The sequence below is a fragment of the Caretta caretta genome, chromosome 4, assembly GCF_965140235.1.
Source record: "Caretta caretta isolate rCarCar2 chromosome 4, rCarCar1.hap1, whole genome shotgun sequence".
Lineage (NCBI taxonomy): Eukaryota > Metazoa > Chordata > Testudines > Cheloniidae > Caretta > Caretta caretta.
In genome coordinates, this window is record NC_134209.1 from 45,987,516 (window position 1) to 46,004,586 (window position 17,071).

Sequence of the window (17,071 nt, forward strand, 5' to 3'; positions counted from 1 at the left end):
CTTCCTCCTACCCTCTTGGCATCGCCTTTTCCCGCTCCAAAGCAACCTCTGCGCCTTCTGCCTGCCTTGTGTTGCAGTTTCCCACCCAACCCACATTCTGTCTACCACCACCTCAGACTTCCCACCAGAGCCAGCTGCTTCCCGCCATCTCATCACGGTGCTCCAGCCTCGCCTTTGCCCCTCCTGCCACCTCACAACCCGGCCACCCACTCCCCTTTGCTGCTTCTCCCCGTTGAGCCCCCCCTTTCCCTGAGGGCCTGGAGGAGCGTTAGTGTTTCGAAGACCAGGGCATGTGGCCCTCTGCTCCTAAGCCCTGCCCCCCGCTCGTGCCGCCTCAGAGGTTCACTTAGGCCCACCTCACAGTCGGCGCCCGCTGTCCTCTAACCTGAAGTCTCACGCTGACTCAGCCTCTCTCTCACACCGAACGCCCTCCCTCCTGAACCAATACTCGCCCAGTCTGAGCCCTGCTCCCTGGTGGAGCCCTTTGTGGGCTCCATCCAGCCCTTGTGGCTGGGGCTAGGTTTTGGAGTCCTGGTGCCATGGTGGCAGCAGGGCTCCAGAGGTGTGAGGGTAAAGTGCACTTGTCAGGCCACTTCCCATGGCAGCCCCTGCCCTGAGCCTGCCCTGGCCTCTTCCTATGGGGTAGGGGGAACCAAACCATCCCCTGCTGTCCCTCAGCAGTGTACAGAGCCTGCCAGCACCTGCTTCCCCACGGTGCCAAACCTGGCCCCATCCCTGCAGCTCAGGCTCTAGCACCAAGCCCACCCTGGCTTCCCTCATCCCCAGCAGCGTGGTGCCATCCCAGGCACTTTGGTAGAGCCCACCACCAGCGCAGAGAGGAGTTGGGCCTGTCCCAGCCTTAGGTAGCGACTTCCCATTTGCACTGCCCGACTCTGCTGATGGGAAACAGAAACCAAGTGAGAGAGGATCCTCAAAGGTCTTTAGGCCCCTCACTCCCATAATGGCTAAATACCTTGGCGGATCTGGGCCAATATGTAAAGAAGATACAGCAAAAGCTTCTAATGTAGAGAGAGAGTTTCAGGCCCAGACATCAGAAAGGAAATGACCTGCTCACTGACATGTGCTGAGGTGCTATCTACACATCAGGCAAAGGACTTTCAAACTTGATTTAATTATATGGATGTGTTTTATAGTATACAAAAATGAAGAGCTTGTAATTTATAATTATATTCTGTTGTGTATTCCTCCTGAAGAAATATAATATACAGGGTTTTCAGGTGTGTGTGAATCTTTAGCAATAATAATCACAGTAGATAGCAGGGAATAAGTATTTAAGAGAACATACGTGTATGTGTGTGTGCAACTTGAGTGCCCTCGTGGCTAAGATCGAGTCTGCTCTGCAGGCAGCTCTGGCCAAGAAAAGGCACGCGCAGGAACGCAGCAGGGAAAGATCCTTCTACCCCAGGGGCAGTGGTGAGCTGGAGCCGGTTCGCACCGGTTCGCTGGAACCAGTTGTTAAATTTAGAAGCCCTTTTAGAACCAGTTGTCCCGCCTTAGGTGCTGACTCCGTTGGTGCTCCCCTCCCCGCCCCAGCTTACCTCTGCCCCAAGTTACGCCCCACTCCCCCGCTTCCCGCGAATCAGCTGTTTGTGCGGGAAGCCTGGGAGGGCTGAGAAGCAAGTGGCGGCTTCATGCTCAGGCCCAAGGAGGTGGAGCAGAGATGAGCTCGGGTGGGGGGGCGCGAGGAGGGCCTCCCGTGCCACAGCAGGTAACCCTGGGGTGCAGGGGCGCGCAGGGGAGCCGCTCCCCGCCCCAGCTCACCTCCACCTCCCTGGGCCTGTGTGCGAAGCCGCCGCTTGCTTCTCAGCCCTCCCAGGCTTCCTGCGCGAACAGCTGATTCGTGGGAAGCGGGAACGGGGGGCGGTGAAGCAGAGCGGGACGGTGGGATCAGGGGCGGAGGCGGAGCGGCGGTGAGCTGGGGCTGGGCACGGGGCGGGGAGCTGCCAGTGGGTGCTCTGAACCCTCCAAATTTTCCCCAGGGGTGCTCCAGCCCCGAAGCACCCATGGAGTAGGCGCTTAAGGCGCCACTTTTGATGTGATCAGTGGGTGGAGTGGCCGCTCCCCCTGCTCCCCCCCAGCTACGCTACCCTGCCCCTAGGAGCCAGAGGGACCTGCCTGATGCTTCCCAGGAGTCGCCCCAGGTAAGCACTGCTGGGACTCCCCACCTCGCCCCCCGGCAGGTCCCTCTGGCTCTTAGGGGTGGGGCAGGGTGGGCACCCCCTACGGTGGCCCACGAGACCATCCTGCCCAGATCTGGGGGCAGTCAGGGGACGGGGAGGGGGGTGGATGGGGCAGGGGTCGAGGGGGGGACGGACAGGCCATGACCCTCTCGTGGTGTGAGGAGGGAACCGGTTGTTAAGATTTTGGCAGCTCATCACTGCCCAGAGGCATCTGTTCCAAACCCCCCAGAGTGAACACTTCACACTGGAAGAATATAGGAAAGGGAACTATTTATTTCCACAGGGATGAAAGGAGAAAAAAAAACAGGGGAAAAGATAGGGGGAGCAATAAATCAGGATTGCATTCAACACAAGGCCCACAGGCCCAGTGGTACCACAGTGTGAAAGGACAGACACTGAGCAATGCGTCTGCACTCAGAGTTCAAGAGACGTGGGAAAGTTCCAGTCCAGTGAGCCTTGGGTGCTCCTGGTTGTCTTCGGTGCCAGTAAACGTTCCCCAACAAACCCCTCCGGTGTCCTCTTCTGGAGCTCTCTGCCAAACCACACAGAATGACAACCTCCTCACTTAAGGAGCTTCAGCTTCCCCCATTTATTCCCAAAGCAAAGTCACCAGCACCAGTACTTATGGTGCTATACAGCTCTGGGCAGCAGTGATACTGGATCCAGGTCTGGGTTGTCCTTGGGTGATTCCTCCGTGGCACAGTGCTCCTCCTGCTTCCTGCCCTGGGTGTCCCCAATCAGCCACTCTTTCCCTCCCAGGTTTTGGGCAGGTTCTTGCCTGCTTCACTCTGTGAGGGCCTGCTTGCTGCAGCCCTTCTCTCTGGAGCTCTCCCCTCTCTGCTCCCACACCAACAGCACTTCCACTTCCTGAAACAATCAGCACTTTCCCTCTCAGGACAAAGATTCCTCCTCATTGATAAACATCCAATCTTGATTTTAAAGATTTTCTCTCTAGTCTAACCCCCTCTATAACACAGACAATAGCACTGTCTTGAACTGATTCCCTTTTGAGCAGATCTTTTAGAAAAGCATCCAATCCTAATGTCCAGTGATGGAGAATTCACCACAGCTCTTGCTAAGTTGTTCCAATGGTTAATTACCCTCACTGTTAAAAATGTATTCCTTATTTCTAGTCTGCATTTGTCTAGCTTCAACTTCTAGCCCTTGAATTTCTGACTGCTGGATTAAAAAGCCCTCTGCAAAGCACCCTCAGAGGGAACAGAAATGTAATGAGTCACCCCTTCACTATCTCTTTAATAAGATGATTAGATTGACCTCTTGAGTCTATCACTATAAGAGTCTCCCTCCATTTGATCTTCTGGGTGCATCTGTTCAGACTTGAGTTCTAAAACAGTGCTGATTTTTTCCCCACCATGAAGAGAACTGATAGCAGTTCTCAGTGGAATATTACTGGAAAAGTTGTGTGAGGTTATGAGTATGAGCAAATATTGGTACTGATTTATCACTAATGCTCTGCTGCAATAAAAAAAATCATATACAATTTATGGGGTCCACTGTTTACCCACATGTACTACAATGTCGTAACAGAGCTATGACCATATTTTCCTGGTTTTAGGCTAAGAAATGGCTGCAGTAGCTTGGCATCATTATCCACAGTTACCACACAAACAGTGACTTTTAATGGTGACCACTATCAGGCTTTAGCTGAATATCGAACCTCAGAAACTCAGTAAAAAAAAAAAAATCTAGATATAAACCCATCTTTCCCCACATCTTACATGGTGCTGCTCAAACTTATACACCTACCTGACAGGGTTGCCAGCCCTCCAGGGGTGTCCTGAAGTCTCCAGAAATTAAAGATTAATCTTTAATTAAAGACTATATCATGTGATGAAATGTACAGGAATGCACTGAACCAAAATTGGCAACCCCACTGCCTGAATACAAATCATTCCACATGATTGCCAACTTTCTACTTGCACATACCCTGGCTGCTGTCACAGAGTCACATACACACACTGTCTCAATTTGTGTGCACATACACACCGTTGATACATATTCACCCACGCATGCATTGAGGAGGTAGATGGTCTCCTCCCCATTGCTTGCACATACTTATATTCCCATGACATAAACATCACACAGACAATCCAACACGTGCATACAATACACATACTTTTCAGGTGATCCCAGCCATGCACACAGGGTGAACTTCTGGCCCCACTGACGTTAGTGGACGTTTTGCAATGTTAGCTATCTGCACAAGGGGGTCAACGGCTACAAAACACTCTGCTCAATGTTATCAGAACACCGTTCTATATTAACATAGCACAGCCCTTCAGAAAAACAGCCATGAAATATACAGGGATTTGATAAAATTGTGTAAACTCATGAACACTCCATGTTTCTCTTTGTACTGTTGCTCCTTTAAAAAAAATTAAAAATTGCGTATGAATGTTATTATTTCTGTTTAGGTTGCACAATTAAAGGCACTCACCAATACTTATAATCACTTTTGCATTATGTATCCATCCTTAAACATCACAATATGGTATATGCAGGATGCAGGCTAGATACTGTTGGAGAATCTTATATTTGCAACTTTTGGGTCTTCAAATCCTCCTATGTGGAAAGGCTATGGGAAAATATCTGCCTGATTGGTTTCCCTTCCCAATTCTCCTGCTGCTGGAGGAAGGACAGACAATCAGAGCTGCAGCATGCGCTAAGGAATAGCCCCAGTCCATAAAGCAAGCCATGCTTTCTTCCTCTCCCCTTGCGAGCACAGGGCTGGGGAGTTCCTGAAGCACTCAGCGCTGAGCAGTCAGAATGTGGGGGGGAAGGCAGCAGCTCCTTCCTGGTCCTGCAACCTTCAGCCTGCTCTATACTAGAAAGTTTGTTCAGCAAAACTTGCCTTCTGCTGGCACAGCCTGGCATGTGAACACACTTAATTTGGCAAAAAGCCTCCATTTTTGCTGTCATAGCTCTTCCCTTTCTCAAACCTCTAGTAGTTCTTTGCCAATATGGTTATATCAGCACAGTGCCAGTATGAAAGCAAATGTATCTGTACTGGCACAAGAAGTCTTTCAACAATAATCCCAAAATGCAACAGTCCCTTCTCAGGGTACCATATATTAGGTTCCCAAAAAGAAGACACGGAGAGATGAGAGGGAGCTGTGTGTGTGTGTGGGGGGGGGGGGGGTACTTGCGGCAGGGGTACTCACTGGAGGTGGGAGCACAGCAACCACGGTTGCCAGCTTTCTACTTGCACAAAACTGAACACCCTTGCCCCGCCCCCCTGCCTCTCCTCCAAGGCCCCACCCCCACTCACTCCATCCCCCTTCCCTCTGTTGCTTGTTTTCTCCACCTCACTCACTTGCTCATTTTCACTGGGCTGGGTCACGGGGTTGGGGTATGGGAGGGGGGTTAGGGCTCTGGGGTGGGGCCAGGAATTAGTGGTTTGGAGTATGGGAGGGGGCTCCAGGCTGAGGCAGGGTGTTGAGGTTTGGAAGGAGGGTACAGGATCTGGACTGGGGGTGTGGGTTCCAGGGTGGGGCCAGAAATGAGGGGTTCAGGGTGTAGGAGAAGGCTCTGGGCTGAGGCAGTGGTTTGGAGTGCGGGGGTGAGGGCTCCAGCTGCAGGTGCAGGCTCTGGTGTGGGGCCAGGAACGAGAGATTTGGGGTGCAGGAGGGGGCTCTGGGCTGCGGCAGGGGGGTTCGGAGGGGGAGCCAGCCTTTGGGGTGGGGGGGCAGCGTGTGCAGCCCCCTGGCTGCCCCTGAGCATAGGAGCCAGAGAGAGGACATGCTGCTGCTTCCGGGAGCCGCAGGCCTGCCTTAGCCCCACTGCGCTGCTGACCGGACTTTTCACAGCCTGGTCAGTGGTGCTGAGCTGAGCCACCAGGGTCCCTTTTCGACCAGGCATGCCAGTCGAAAACCAGACACCTGGCAACCCTAGCAGTGTCGCTCCTTATTACAATGAGAGGCGCAAGCCCAGGATACAGTGATGGTCGTCAGTCAGGGCTGGGAGCTGGGGCCTGGGTGAGCAGAATCCTTCAGCTATGGCTTGCAGGGGAATGGACCAATTAGTTGCGCATGAAGGGGAGGACCAATCAGTAAATGGACCAATTGGGGCTCTTTCTGAGCTGCAATTGTCTGTGATGCAAAAACCTGGCCATTTCCTGTTACTTGAAAAATCTGCCTAGAAAGAGAAAGGAAGCTCAAAGAAGAGAACATGGTAGGGAAAACCTGGACGTATGGTAACCCTATGCTTTTGACAATGAATAGTCTGATAAATTTTAAACTCTGCTACTATCCCACCACCAAGCCTGGGAGGCAAGGGGACAAAGAAATCCCACCTGGAGCTGCCAACTCTCTCCCAGTGTTGATAAGGGGGTCACTGGCCTAGAAAAGCAGAGACCAGCACCAGCATAATTAGCCCTTCAAATCAATACTGGGAAGACACTACTGTGTGCTAAGGTACGGGGGGAAGGGGCTGTATTAATTTGTGTGCTAGGAGGCTGGACACAGTATTACTCCAGGTACTTGAGTGGGCAGGGCATGTTATTAATCCAAGTGCTGGGGATCACTAATGGGCAATATTAATTCGTGGGTCAGGTGGTAGTAGGAGACAGAATTATTTGGTGTTCGTGTTGGGTTTTCTTTGGGACTCCCTCACACCAATAGGCGGGAGCTGGAAGAAAACACAGGCAGACACTGCTTTATGTGAAATTATATAAATATAAAATGCACTTGGATTTTGGGCACCCATTAAGATGTTGACAGGTACGTCACAGGCAGCTGGATAAAATTTGCACATGCACCTAAGGGCTTGTCTACACGGAGCAGTAATCCACTCTACAACGGGTGTGATTTCTAAAGCACACTAAGGTGTTGCAGACTAATTGGTCCTTGTAGACCTTGCTGGTGCACACTAAAGTTTCCCTAGTGCACTTTAAGGGAGTATTGTTTCACACAACATTACATTGAAGTGCACCAGCAAGGTCTACGTGGACCAATTAATGTGCAAAATGTTAGTGCACTTTAGAAATCACACCCCCCATAGAGTGAATTAACCACCAGTCTAGAAAAGCCCTAAGGGACTCAGGAGACTGAGTCCCATATTCAAAAACTTTTGAAAATGGGACTTAGGTGCCTAAGAAAATGGTCCATTATATAAGTTCCTAATGACTTAGGTACTTTTTAAAATGTAAAATTTGCCACCTCTCATTGCAACCACAAAGGCAAGGCTGCCCTTCTGAAAATGTAGGTGTAACGTCCCAGTCATGCAGTCCTTTCACATGCAAAACTCCCCTTGACTTCAGTGGGAACTATGCAGACAATGGCAAGATTAAGTCCTCACTGTTAATTGATATGTTTCCTTCCAACTAATAATTGTTAAAAATAGGGAAGCTGAAATCTTAGTGTCCTCTTGAAGCCATTTGAACCATTTCCTGATTGTTAATACAGCTAATTTTGGGGACTAAAGATCTTTTGCTGGAATAAATTGGAAAGTTATTGAATATAAAATATGATCATAAGGATCCAAGGAGTGAGAGCTTACAATAACCAGGGTCCAGGGAGATCTCCAAAGACGAAACAAAACAAAACAAGACCCCCCCCCCCATCTTTCTGAGAATGGAAATACTATATTTGTGAGAGATTTACAGCACTTGAGGAAATAGTAAAGGACAGTCTCTGGAACAGAGTTCTGTAGACAATTTTAAGTTAGAAGGGAAAAGAGTTATTTTCTTCACTAATCTCTTTGAAATCAGTCTTTGGATAATGGATTCAATTTGTTTCCATCATGTTTGTCAGCAGTGTAATGTAATTATGAGCTCTTGTTAAAAAAACAGATCTTCCAACCATGAAACAACCTGTGTTGCTTGTTCGTAGTAGAAAGAGTTTCATGAAAAGTACCATACTTTCCATTGTGAAACACATTGGATCTGTTTGGGCAGACCCAAATAGAAAACATGGAAACAAAAATCCACCAGGTGGCAGCATACTAAAATATTTATTGTATGGTACCACAAAGAAATGCTCAAAGTGATGTTAAAAACATTTCTCAAAAATCTAACCTGATTTTTGTTTTTTTCTCTCTCATCAACTAGTTAATTTTATGCACTGGACTATATTCCAATCGGTCTACCCCACTGTAAATGCATGGTAAATCCACTGGCTTCAAAGGAGCTACTGCAAATTTACATCAGGGTAGTTAAGATTGTAATCTAGTCCATTATCTGTAGAGCCCTACCAAATTCACGGCCATGATAAAAGTGTCAAACACCATGAAATCTGGTCTCGCCCTGTGATATTTGGTCTTTTGTGTGCTTTTACTCTATACAATACAGATTTCATGGGGAAGACCAGTGTTTCTCAAATTGGGGGTCCTGACACCAAAGGGAATTGCAGGGGAGTCACAAAGTTATTTTAGGGTGGTTGAGGTATTGCCACCCTTACTTCTGTGCTGCTTTCAGAGCTGGGGGGATGGAGAATGGCAGCTGTTGGCCAGGTGCCCAGCTCTGAAGGCAGCACCCCACCAGCCCATCATGTAACAGCCCAGCATGTAAGCTGCTCTACAGGAAGCCAAGAAGTCATGAGCCTGGGAGCTAAGACTCCGGAGGCTTTCACACTCTGGGCTCCCCAGTAGCCCCGTAGGTGGACTGCCAAGGACCTGGATAGGTGAATTGGCAGGAAACCATTTTTTTACTGCACTGTTAGCTCTAGCTATAACTTGAGTTTTGTGCCTAACCCAACACCCATCCACACATACAAATCTGTAACTTAGTTAAATGGTACTTTAAACTTGAGCTAGTTGGCCAGTTGCAGGGAAGGAATATTGAGGTTTGAGTGCTACTGATGCTTGAGCTAGCAATGCAGTGGTGATGCCGCACTTTGAGTAACAAACCCACCAGCTACTAGTAAAATTTCTCTTTACAGCTCAAGTGCTGTTTCACAGTGTGGCTACTCTTACTCAAGTTAGGCTGTCTCGAGTGGAGTAACTTGAATGAGGCAACTGCTTCAGTGAAGACAAACCCTTAAATCCGATTTGCCTACTCACTTTTGAAAATGCGGTTTACACTTTTAAATTACTTAGGGGCTTTTGAAAATTTATCTCCATGTTTTTTAATTTTGTTGAAGGGATTGAGTTAGTTCCATGTATTTCCTATATTTCACAAGAGATCCAAAGTCCTATGCACTTAATTTATCTTGAAGAGTTTTGTACATTAAAGTTGTTGGATAGAACTTACCCTAAATAATATCGTTAAAACTGAAAACACTGACCATTTCAGGAAGATAATCTTGAAATCCCAGTATTTCATCCTAAACATATCATATCTCAAACATTTTTCCCTTAAGACCAGTTGGGGTTTGTGACATATTGTTTGCTGCTGCTATACTCACATAGAAGCTTGTGCTCCTTTTCTGTTATCAGTCCGAAGGCAAGGACTATCTTCCTATGTCTATGTACAGAGCCTAGCATAATTGGCCTCTGATTTTGACTGGGGTGTTTCAGCTCTACCAAAATACAGATAGTTCACAGTAATAACTATTCCTGTAATAAACAGACCTTCGCTCTTCCACATTCTTATTTGCATTATTATGTAGTTCCTATGCTGGCTTCATAGTGTAAATGCTAAGATACAAGCAAAGGCTACGTTGAAGACTAGGGTTAAAATGTAATCCAACTCATCCAATCCTTTCAACTAATAGTTTGGAAAAACAGAAACAGATATTTTATATTACATTGTGCTTTTCCCCCCCATGCTTTGCACAACACAACTTATTGTGAAATAAAACCACAAACACAGTATCAGCAGAAATCACAAATTTATTAATCCTTAAATATATGTCAGTCATTTACCATTATGGCAAGAAATATGTACACTGTGTCCCATGGTAAACTGCAGTGTTCCAAAATGACAGAAGACAAGTGTATAATTTGATTGTGGTGGAGAGAACGAGTCACAATTTCCTCACGTCTTGGTGTGGAAGACAAACTTGATCTACAGTAATACATCGACACCACATGCTATGTTAAAAGTGTAACCCCCCCCACCCTACACCTAATTTTGTTAAATTTAAATACATTTATACTACTTATAGCTGCTTCACAAAAAAAGTAAAGAAATTAATGAGAAAAAAATTAGGCCATTACTTTTTTATTTTTCACAGATCCCATTGTCAAGTTAATATGGCTCAACACATTTACTGTAAATGCTTATTTTAAATATACATTGTTTTAAGTCATGTAATAATTATCAGAGAAGCTTAAATCCATCTACTGTACATCCACTAATAACAACATCAAAGTGTAAAGGAACGCTTCTGATTTATAATCAACACAGAAAGTAAAATTATACAAATTAGGAAGTCTTCCCATTTTAAAAATTTCAGGCTGCTGAGAGCTGTAAATTGTGATTGCTAAAAAGAACACTGATTGAGATATCATGCACTATACAGCGCTGCAGAAAACAGTTAGCCCCACTGATAATAAAACAATGAACAAAACAAAAAAGAAACAGACAACCCCTCTATTTTTCTATTAAAAATGGGTGGGGGGAAAGGAGGGAGACAAAATCTAAATGTTTGCAGGAATATACTTTCACAGCTATAAAATAGAAGCAAAAACAGTCCAGGTCACAAAGTATATGTTTTAAATTGACACTGAGAGCATTCCCTGCTTACTGTACAGGTGTATGCAGCAAAAGAAAAAAACCCTCAAAACAGTTACTAAGTTATGCTGCAATAGTTGTTGTCCCTAATATTATGCACTGTAAAAAGAAAAGGAGTACTTGTGGCACCTTAGAGACTAACCAATTTATTTGAGCATGGTCTCTAAGGTGCCACAAGTACTCCTTTTCTTTTTGCGAATACAGACTAACACGGCTGTTCCTCTGAAACCTGTAATTATGCACTGTGTAAGGATTTTAATAAGCCAAGAGAAAATGGGGGGGAGGGGTAACACCATTGTAAAGTGTTACAGTATTATTAGAAAATTGGTATATTCATGATAGTTTTCCAGAGTAGGAGTCACTACAACGGAAAGTAGACAAACTCTTTACACTAACCTTGTAAGGCCTAATAGTACTCGTTTAAACTAACCACATATCTGGAATAGAGCATAAACAAAATAAAATAATCCTCTAAAGCTTCCTTCATAAATTTACTGTACACCCGGAAAGTGATGATAATCTATTTTGTTTTACCCTTTCACTTTAATCATCAAAAACTATCTCCACTCAGTTTTCGTTCCCCACAAATTTTAATTTTGCTCTTCTATCACCCAATATAAATTTTCAGTTAGCATAAAAAAGTAAAGGTAAAGACTCAAAATAGAAAGACAAAAAATGTTACTGACTGGCCAGAACAGCAGAAGTTAATTCTAACGTGTTCAAGCCAGAAAATGATACAATTTTTCCAGTTTAATAACTAAAATGGCTTCAGCTGGTACAAATCCAACATATTTTTGCTTTCACATTCATCAGTGATTTTATCCATTTTTGTGTTCCAACAAAACTATTCTGCAGTAGCAAAGCTGTAATTGGAAAGCTCATTGATTTCTACTATGACCAAAGCAAAACCCAGTGGTTTTGAAAACAAACAAGCCAAAGTTTTATTTTTTACAAACATAGTAATTTTAAAGTTATTTGTTAAAATTTCGCATTAATAGAGAAAAATGACAAGTGGATTGTGTATCCACTACTGTACTCTGATTTTTGTTTTTTTTGTTTGTTTTGTCATTTTCAATTTTCTTGGAACATCCTCTTCACTGAAGTGTAAACAAAATATACAGATGAAATATACAACAAAACGATGCATCACAAATGCATTACATGTAGAACCGTCACAGCTTCATGCACTCATAAACATGCATGAAGAGAAGAACAGGATGGCCCACATGGTAACCAATCAGGTGCTTTCAGTACGGAGAATGCAAGAGTGGCATTGTTGAATTTTAGCTGGAGGAGAAAAAAACCCAATATTGCTGTTATTCCCTTAGCAATATCACCACTTTATAAACACTACAGGTGTTGGACTATAAAGTCTTCCCCAGTCTACAACCTTGCAGGATACTGCTTCGAAAAGCAAACAAGCACTTGCGCTGCTCTTTCCCTCTTCAAATCACTTTATAAACACCAATTAACCTTCACTGCATGCCAGGAGGTTGGTTAATAGTATCCTTACTTTAGAGGATGGGCAACTCAGGCAGAAAGCTTTACTGATTTGCCTAAGTCCACAGATGGGACCAAGTTCAGAACTGAGCATCTGTCAGTCCAAAGGGCATCTAAGTTGATTTATTTTACACCACTTTATGGTCCCCTCATGCGCATAGTACACAAACTTATACTGACAGATTCACATACAACGTACAATATATCATTTACATCCCCACTTTACACACCGCCTTTGTAAGTAAGTTGTGAAAATCAGGGAGTTTGAGCTGATGTCATCATTTGCATGCAGAGGGGACCAGAAGAGGTGGGTAAGAGGAAAAGAACCTAACAGGAATGTGTAAGAATATTTAAAGTAGGCCACTCACTATTAATATCATTATTATTTGTTATTTGTATTACTATAGTGCCTAGGAGCCCTAGTCATGCACCATGGTTCCACTGAGCTAGGTGCTGTACAATCACAAAACAAAATCCTTACCTAGGCCTTCTTTTGGCTCCTCAGTATGTAACATATAACAACTAAGATCCCCTTATACACTGATAAGTGGGTACAGGGGAATCTAGTGAAGTATTACATCATGTCTGAATTTGGCCTTGGGATTGAGTTTCAAACCCAGTAGTTCCATGGCTGCTAATTCCATGTTGAGACCAGGAGACAACTCTTCCATGTGTGTGCGCGTGTGTGCGTGCGCGTGTGTGTTCAGTAGTTTTGCAAAAATAAGCTAAAAGAACAAATTCAAAAGAATACTGAACAAAGAGCAAGTTAACAGAGATAATCTCTCATCAAACGTATCAGTTAAGTAGATACAAGCTGTGTAACTGATAGAAACCAAAGTTTTTCCATAATTTTCTTGACTTAGTTAAAAAATAATCTAAGTTTGTGGCCATTTTATGAGCCAAATAAATTCATGTGAAAGGGAAATATCTCTGTGTATATACAGCAGCCTCGGGGCTCAGTTCTGGCCTCAGATTTATGTGCATTCATCACTGCAGTCTTGACAAATCAGCTACTGTGCTTGCCCAAACTGATTTGACACGATCCAGAGAAACATATTCCCGCAAAGACGGAAGATAATAGCTATGATTGCTTTTGTAATTTTATTGTATTTGAAATCTTTTTCTTTAGCCAGTGTGAATAAGACTTACTATGTATTACAAAAGTGTGTTAATGAATGGAAAATATAACATTAATAAGTATTCTTATAATGACAGATCTATATCTGATGGAGTACAAGTATTCTAAATCCAAGAAAGAAAGAAATAATAAGGATATGGTTCTGTGGAATTCCACTTTTGTGAAGCTCCAGAATGGAGATATTTTTGCATTGCTATATTCTCTGTAAGAGCTGATGGTGAATTCATTATAAAAGATAATCAGGAAGGTTTGTAGAAAGTGACTTCTATGTGTTACTCATATTGCATAAGTTAAAAATGGTGAGCCTCATTAAAATACTAAACCCCACATTGATCAATTTACTCCCAAAACCTGGTTGCAGGAATTACTAGGCAAAATTCTATATCATATGTTATGCAGGTGGTCAAACTAGATGGTCATTATTCTTCCTTTTGGCCTTAATTCTACGAATGTGTGGATCTATGAAACTACTTGGTTCTCTCTCAGTACTTAACAAAATACATGCAAGCAGAAAAATTAAAAAGAAAAGAACTAAAATTTTCCCTAATCTAGTTCCTGTCATCCTGGTATGAACCCTTGTTTTTCAGTGAGTATCAGGATGAAATATTGATTCTTAGATATTAATCCTTTCTGGATTTTGTCATTTATGCTTTCAGCCCCCACCATGAGATGGGGCAGACCTGTTCCACATATCCCTCCAATGGAAAACCTGTGTCTTACAACCATCACAATCTCTCCTGTTCTGTTACACTAAATGTACTTTGTTAAGTATTGGCAGTGTGCTTGGAGCTGTGCAAAACAGAGGAAGACAAGGCCCCTGCCGCCAATGGGCTTACATTTTAAAACAAACACTATGGTACAAACATACAGATTAACATATTATAAAGCCAGGCGATGGGTTTCTCTAAAAACAGCATTTCATTCCTTTTAAAGTTTAACACCACTTTGTTCAATCACTATAATTCATTGGTTGACAGATTGACATTGCAAGGCTTTGTGGAAGAAGCATGTTGTAAGGAGGGAAGGTAATTGATGCAACAAGGCAAGGTGGGAATGCCAGGTATAAAGAATAGCACAAAGGCAGAAGTGGGAGAAACATAATAGTGAAGTTACATGGGAAAGGAAAATTGGAAAGAGTAAAAAATAAAGAAATGAGAGCAGAGCTGTAGACATGAATGGACTCAGAACCTTGAGAGTGATGACAAGAAGTTGGAACATGATGCCAGAGATGACAGGAAGACAGGTGAGGAAATCAAAGTTGTGAAGGGAGCAGGCAAAATTGACTATTACTAGAGCAATATTTTGGATAGACTAGGTGGGGCAATGCGGAAAAGAGGGAGGCTATGGGGGGGAGGACATTGTTGTCGTCAAGGCAGGAGATCACCAAAGGAAATGCATACAAGCACTTTTTAGGTGTGAGGATGGAAAGGATGGATTTTCAAGATGTGGTAGAGGAGAGAAAGGATTAAGTGACATCCTGGAGGAAGAAAGAGCAGTCTAAAGCTTTGTCACACTAAAGCTTTGTCATCCAAGTTTGAAATCTCAGGAACTTCCTCCACTAAGGAAATTCACACTGGTGTAAGTACATTGATGTGCAATCCTCAAATGTAGATGTACTGCAACAGTACAGCTTAATTTGGGAATATACCAAAGTAAGCTGCAATGGTAAAGCATGTCTACATGAGGAGTTGGCAGACTGATGCTGTTGCACCAATGCGAATTTTCTTAATGTAGATAAGGCTGCAGTTTGCAAGCCTGCATCATGGGGAGATGTTGGGTGTAACTGACAGTAATAAGTGGGGGAAAAGCAGAGGGTTGAGAGGAAAGATGAGGGGCCAGAACCTCAGCTGGTACAACCTGATGTAGCTATGGGATCAATGGAAGTACATGATTTACACAACTGAGGATCTAGCCGGAGGAATTCAGTATTTTGCATGCTGAGTCTAAGCTGCTATGATTCCAAGGATGCAATATCAGAAGGTACTTAGAGATGCCCGAACACAGTAGGATAGACCATGAATAGAGAGATTTGAGAGTCAACCACACAAACATAGTAACTGAAGCAGTGAGAACTGAGGAGGTCACTCAATGGGAAAGTATAAAGGGGGGGGGGAGAAGAATTGATGACACTTATTTGTATCTTATAATTTATAAAGTAAATAATCTGACTCTAAATCATCTAGCTGTGTACATGGCTAGTCTGTGTAAGCACTAGGGCTAGCTGGAAAACAGGAAAATTGCTAACATTTTCATTTTTCATCGAAATTTTGTTTTTGTTGAAATTTTCCAGCCAGATCTAAATAATTATCTTTCCTATCACTTCTCTCTCTTCATTTCCTCCCAGTCCCCTTGGACTGTATTTATTATGCCCACTTTTGTATCTGGTCTCAGGTCTGTCTACATTAAAGAAGCTTCCGAAGTAATTACATCAATGTGATTATACCATTGTAAACCCCTTCATGTAGACATGCTGCACAAGTAGAAAGTGCTGCTGACACCTATGACACTCAACCCAGAGATTTACTGAAGTAACCTGCACTGGTGCAAGCCCGACTTTGTATTGAGCCAGCGCGTCTATGTTAATGGTAGTGTAACCACATCAGCTGAGTTACACTGGGGCAAACTTCCCTAGAGAAGAGGAGGCCTAAAATGAAAACAATTTAAACTCTTCAGGGCAGAAACTGTCTGTGTGTATGTACTTGTATGTGTCCTTACTATGTGTACGTACAACACCCAGCACAGTGAAGCCCTAAACTGAAATGGGCCTGCTTGTAAACAAATAAACAAAAATTATTACAAATATTTGCACTAATACTGTATGCAGCATACTGAATTATTAAATGGACTGTGCAGAATTGACAGTGCAGAAGTTACACTGCAATGCTGCTTTCAAGAGAATGAAAGTTTTATAGAGTAAGGCCAGAAAGGACGTTTAGATCATCTAGTCTGACCTCCTGCATAACACAGGACATTCTTTCCCCTGTAGATAATACTGTTTGGATAGATTTCTTACTTGATCGGTACTGTTGGTGACCCTGAACGGTGAAAATGAACATTCTGCCATTTGCCATCACGGCGGTGCCAGACCCGGGTCTCCTCGGACTGCATAGTCTTTGGCATTCCACTTCCATCCATGTACTGCGTCAGCCGTATGTATGCAATGCAGGCAGCATCATCACCCACAAGATGGACATGGGGATTGAGGATAATGGTGTGGATTGGCTTATTACCCTTGGACAAAGCTATGGGAGGGAACACACACAAAATCAGTTTTTCCCAAGTAAACCAACAGAGTTAGCCATGTCTCTCAGTACTGAAAATGGTGTGTAAATATATCAAGATTAGCAGATGCTAAATACTAAACACTGTTTTACTGATAAGCAAGCAAAGCTAGCACAAATAAAGTTGCAGCAGTGGGAAGGGAGTGGGACGACAGAGATGAAGCATGTACTCCTCTCTTTGATCAGAAAATCATTCTAAAATAATAGTGGTCTACATGAATGTGCCAAATAAGTTACAATAATTGTCTGCTTTTCAACCCTGATCAGCTTCAAGATTTCTTGCCATAATAAAGACATAAAAGAAGGATGTGTAGTTATG

At 43.8% G+C, this 17,071-nt stretch overlaps 1 protein-coding gene across 23 annotated transcripts in view; it reads right to left on the reverse strand.

Moving 5' to 3' along the window:
• Nucleotides 1–9,971: 9,971 nt before the first annotated feature.
• Nucleotides 9,972–17,071, reverse strand: part of CAMK2D (calcium/calmodulin dependent protein kinase II delta) — a 260,865-nt gene continuing 253,765 nt past the window's right edge. For 18 of the 23 annotated variants that reach the window (XM_048846769.2, XM_048846780.2, XM_048846778.2 and 15 more), the window contains 2 exons: nucleotides 16,485–16,713; nucleotides 9,972–12,120 (listed from right to left, as the gene is read on the reverse strand). In XM_048846769.2, coding sequence (XP_048702726.1) covers nucleotides 12,117–12,120; nucleotides 16,485–16,713 — 233 coding nt within the window. In that variant the 3' untranslated portion in view covers nucleotides 9,972–12,116. Of the gene's footprint in view, nucleotides 12,121–16,480; nucleotides 16,714–17,071 lie in introns of those variants that run through there. The other 5 variants (XM_048846776.2, XM_048846774.2, XM_048846768.2 and 2 more) reach the window with 2 other exon arrangements.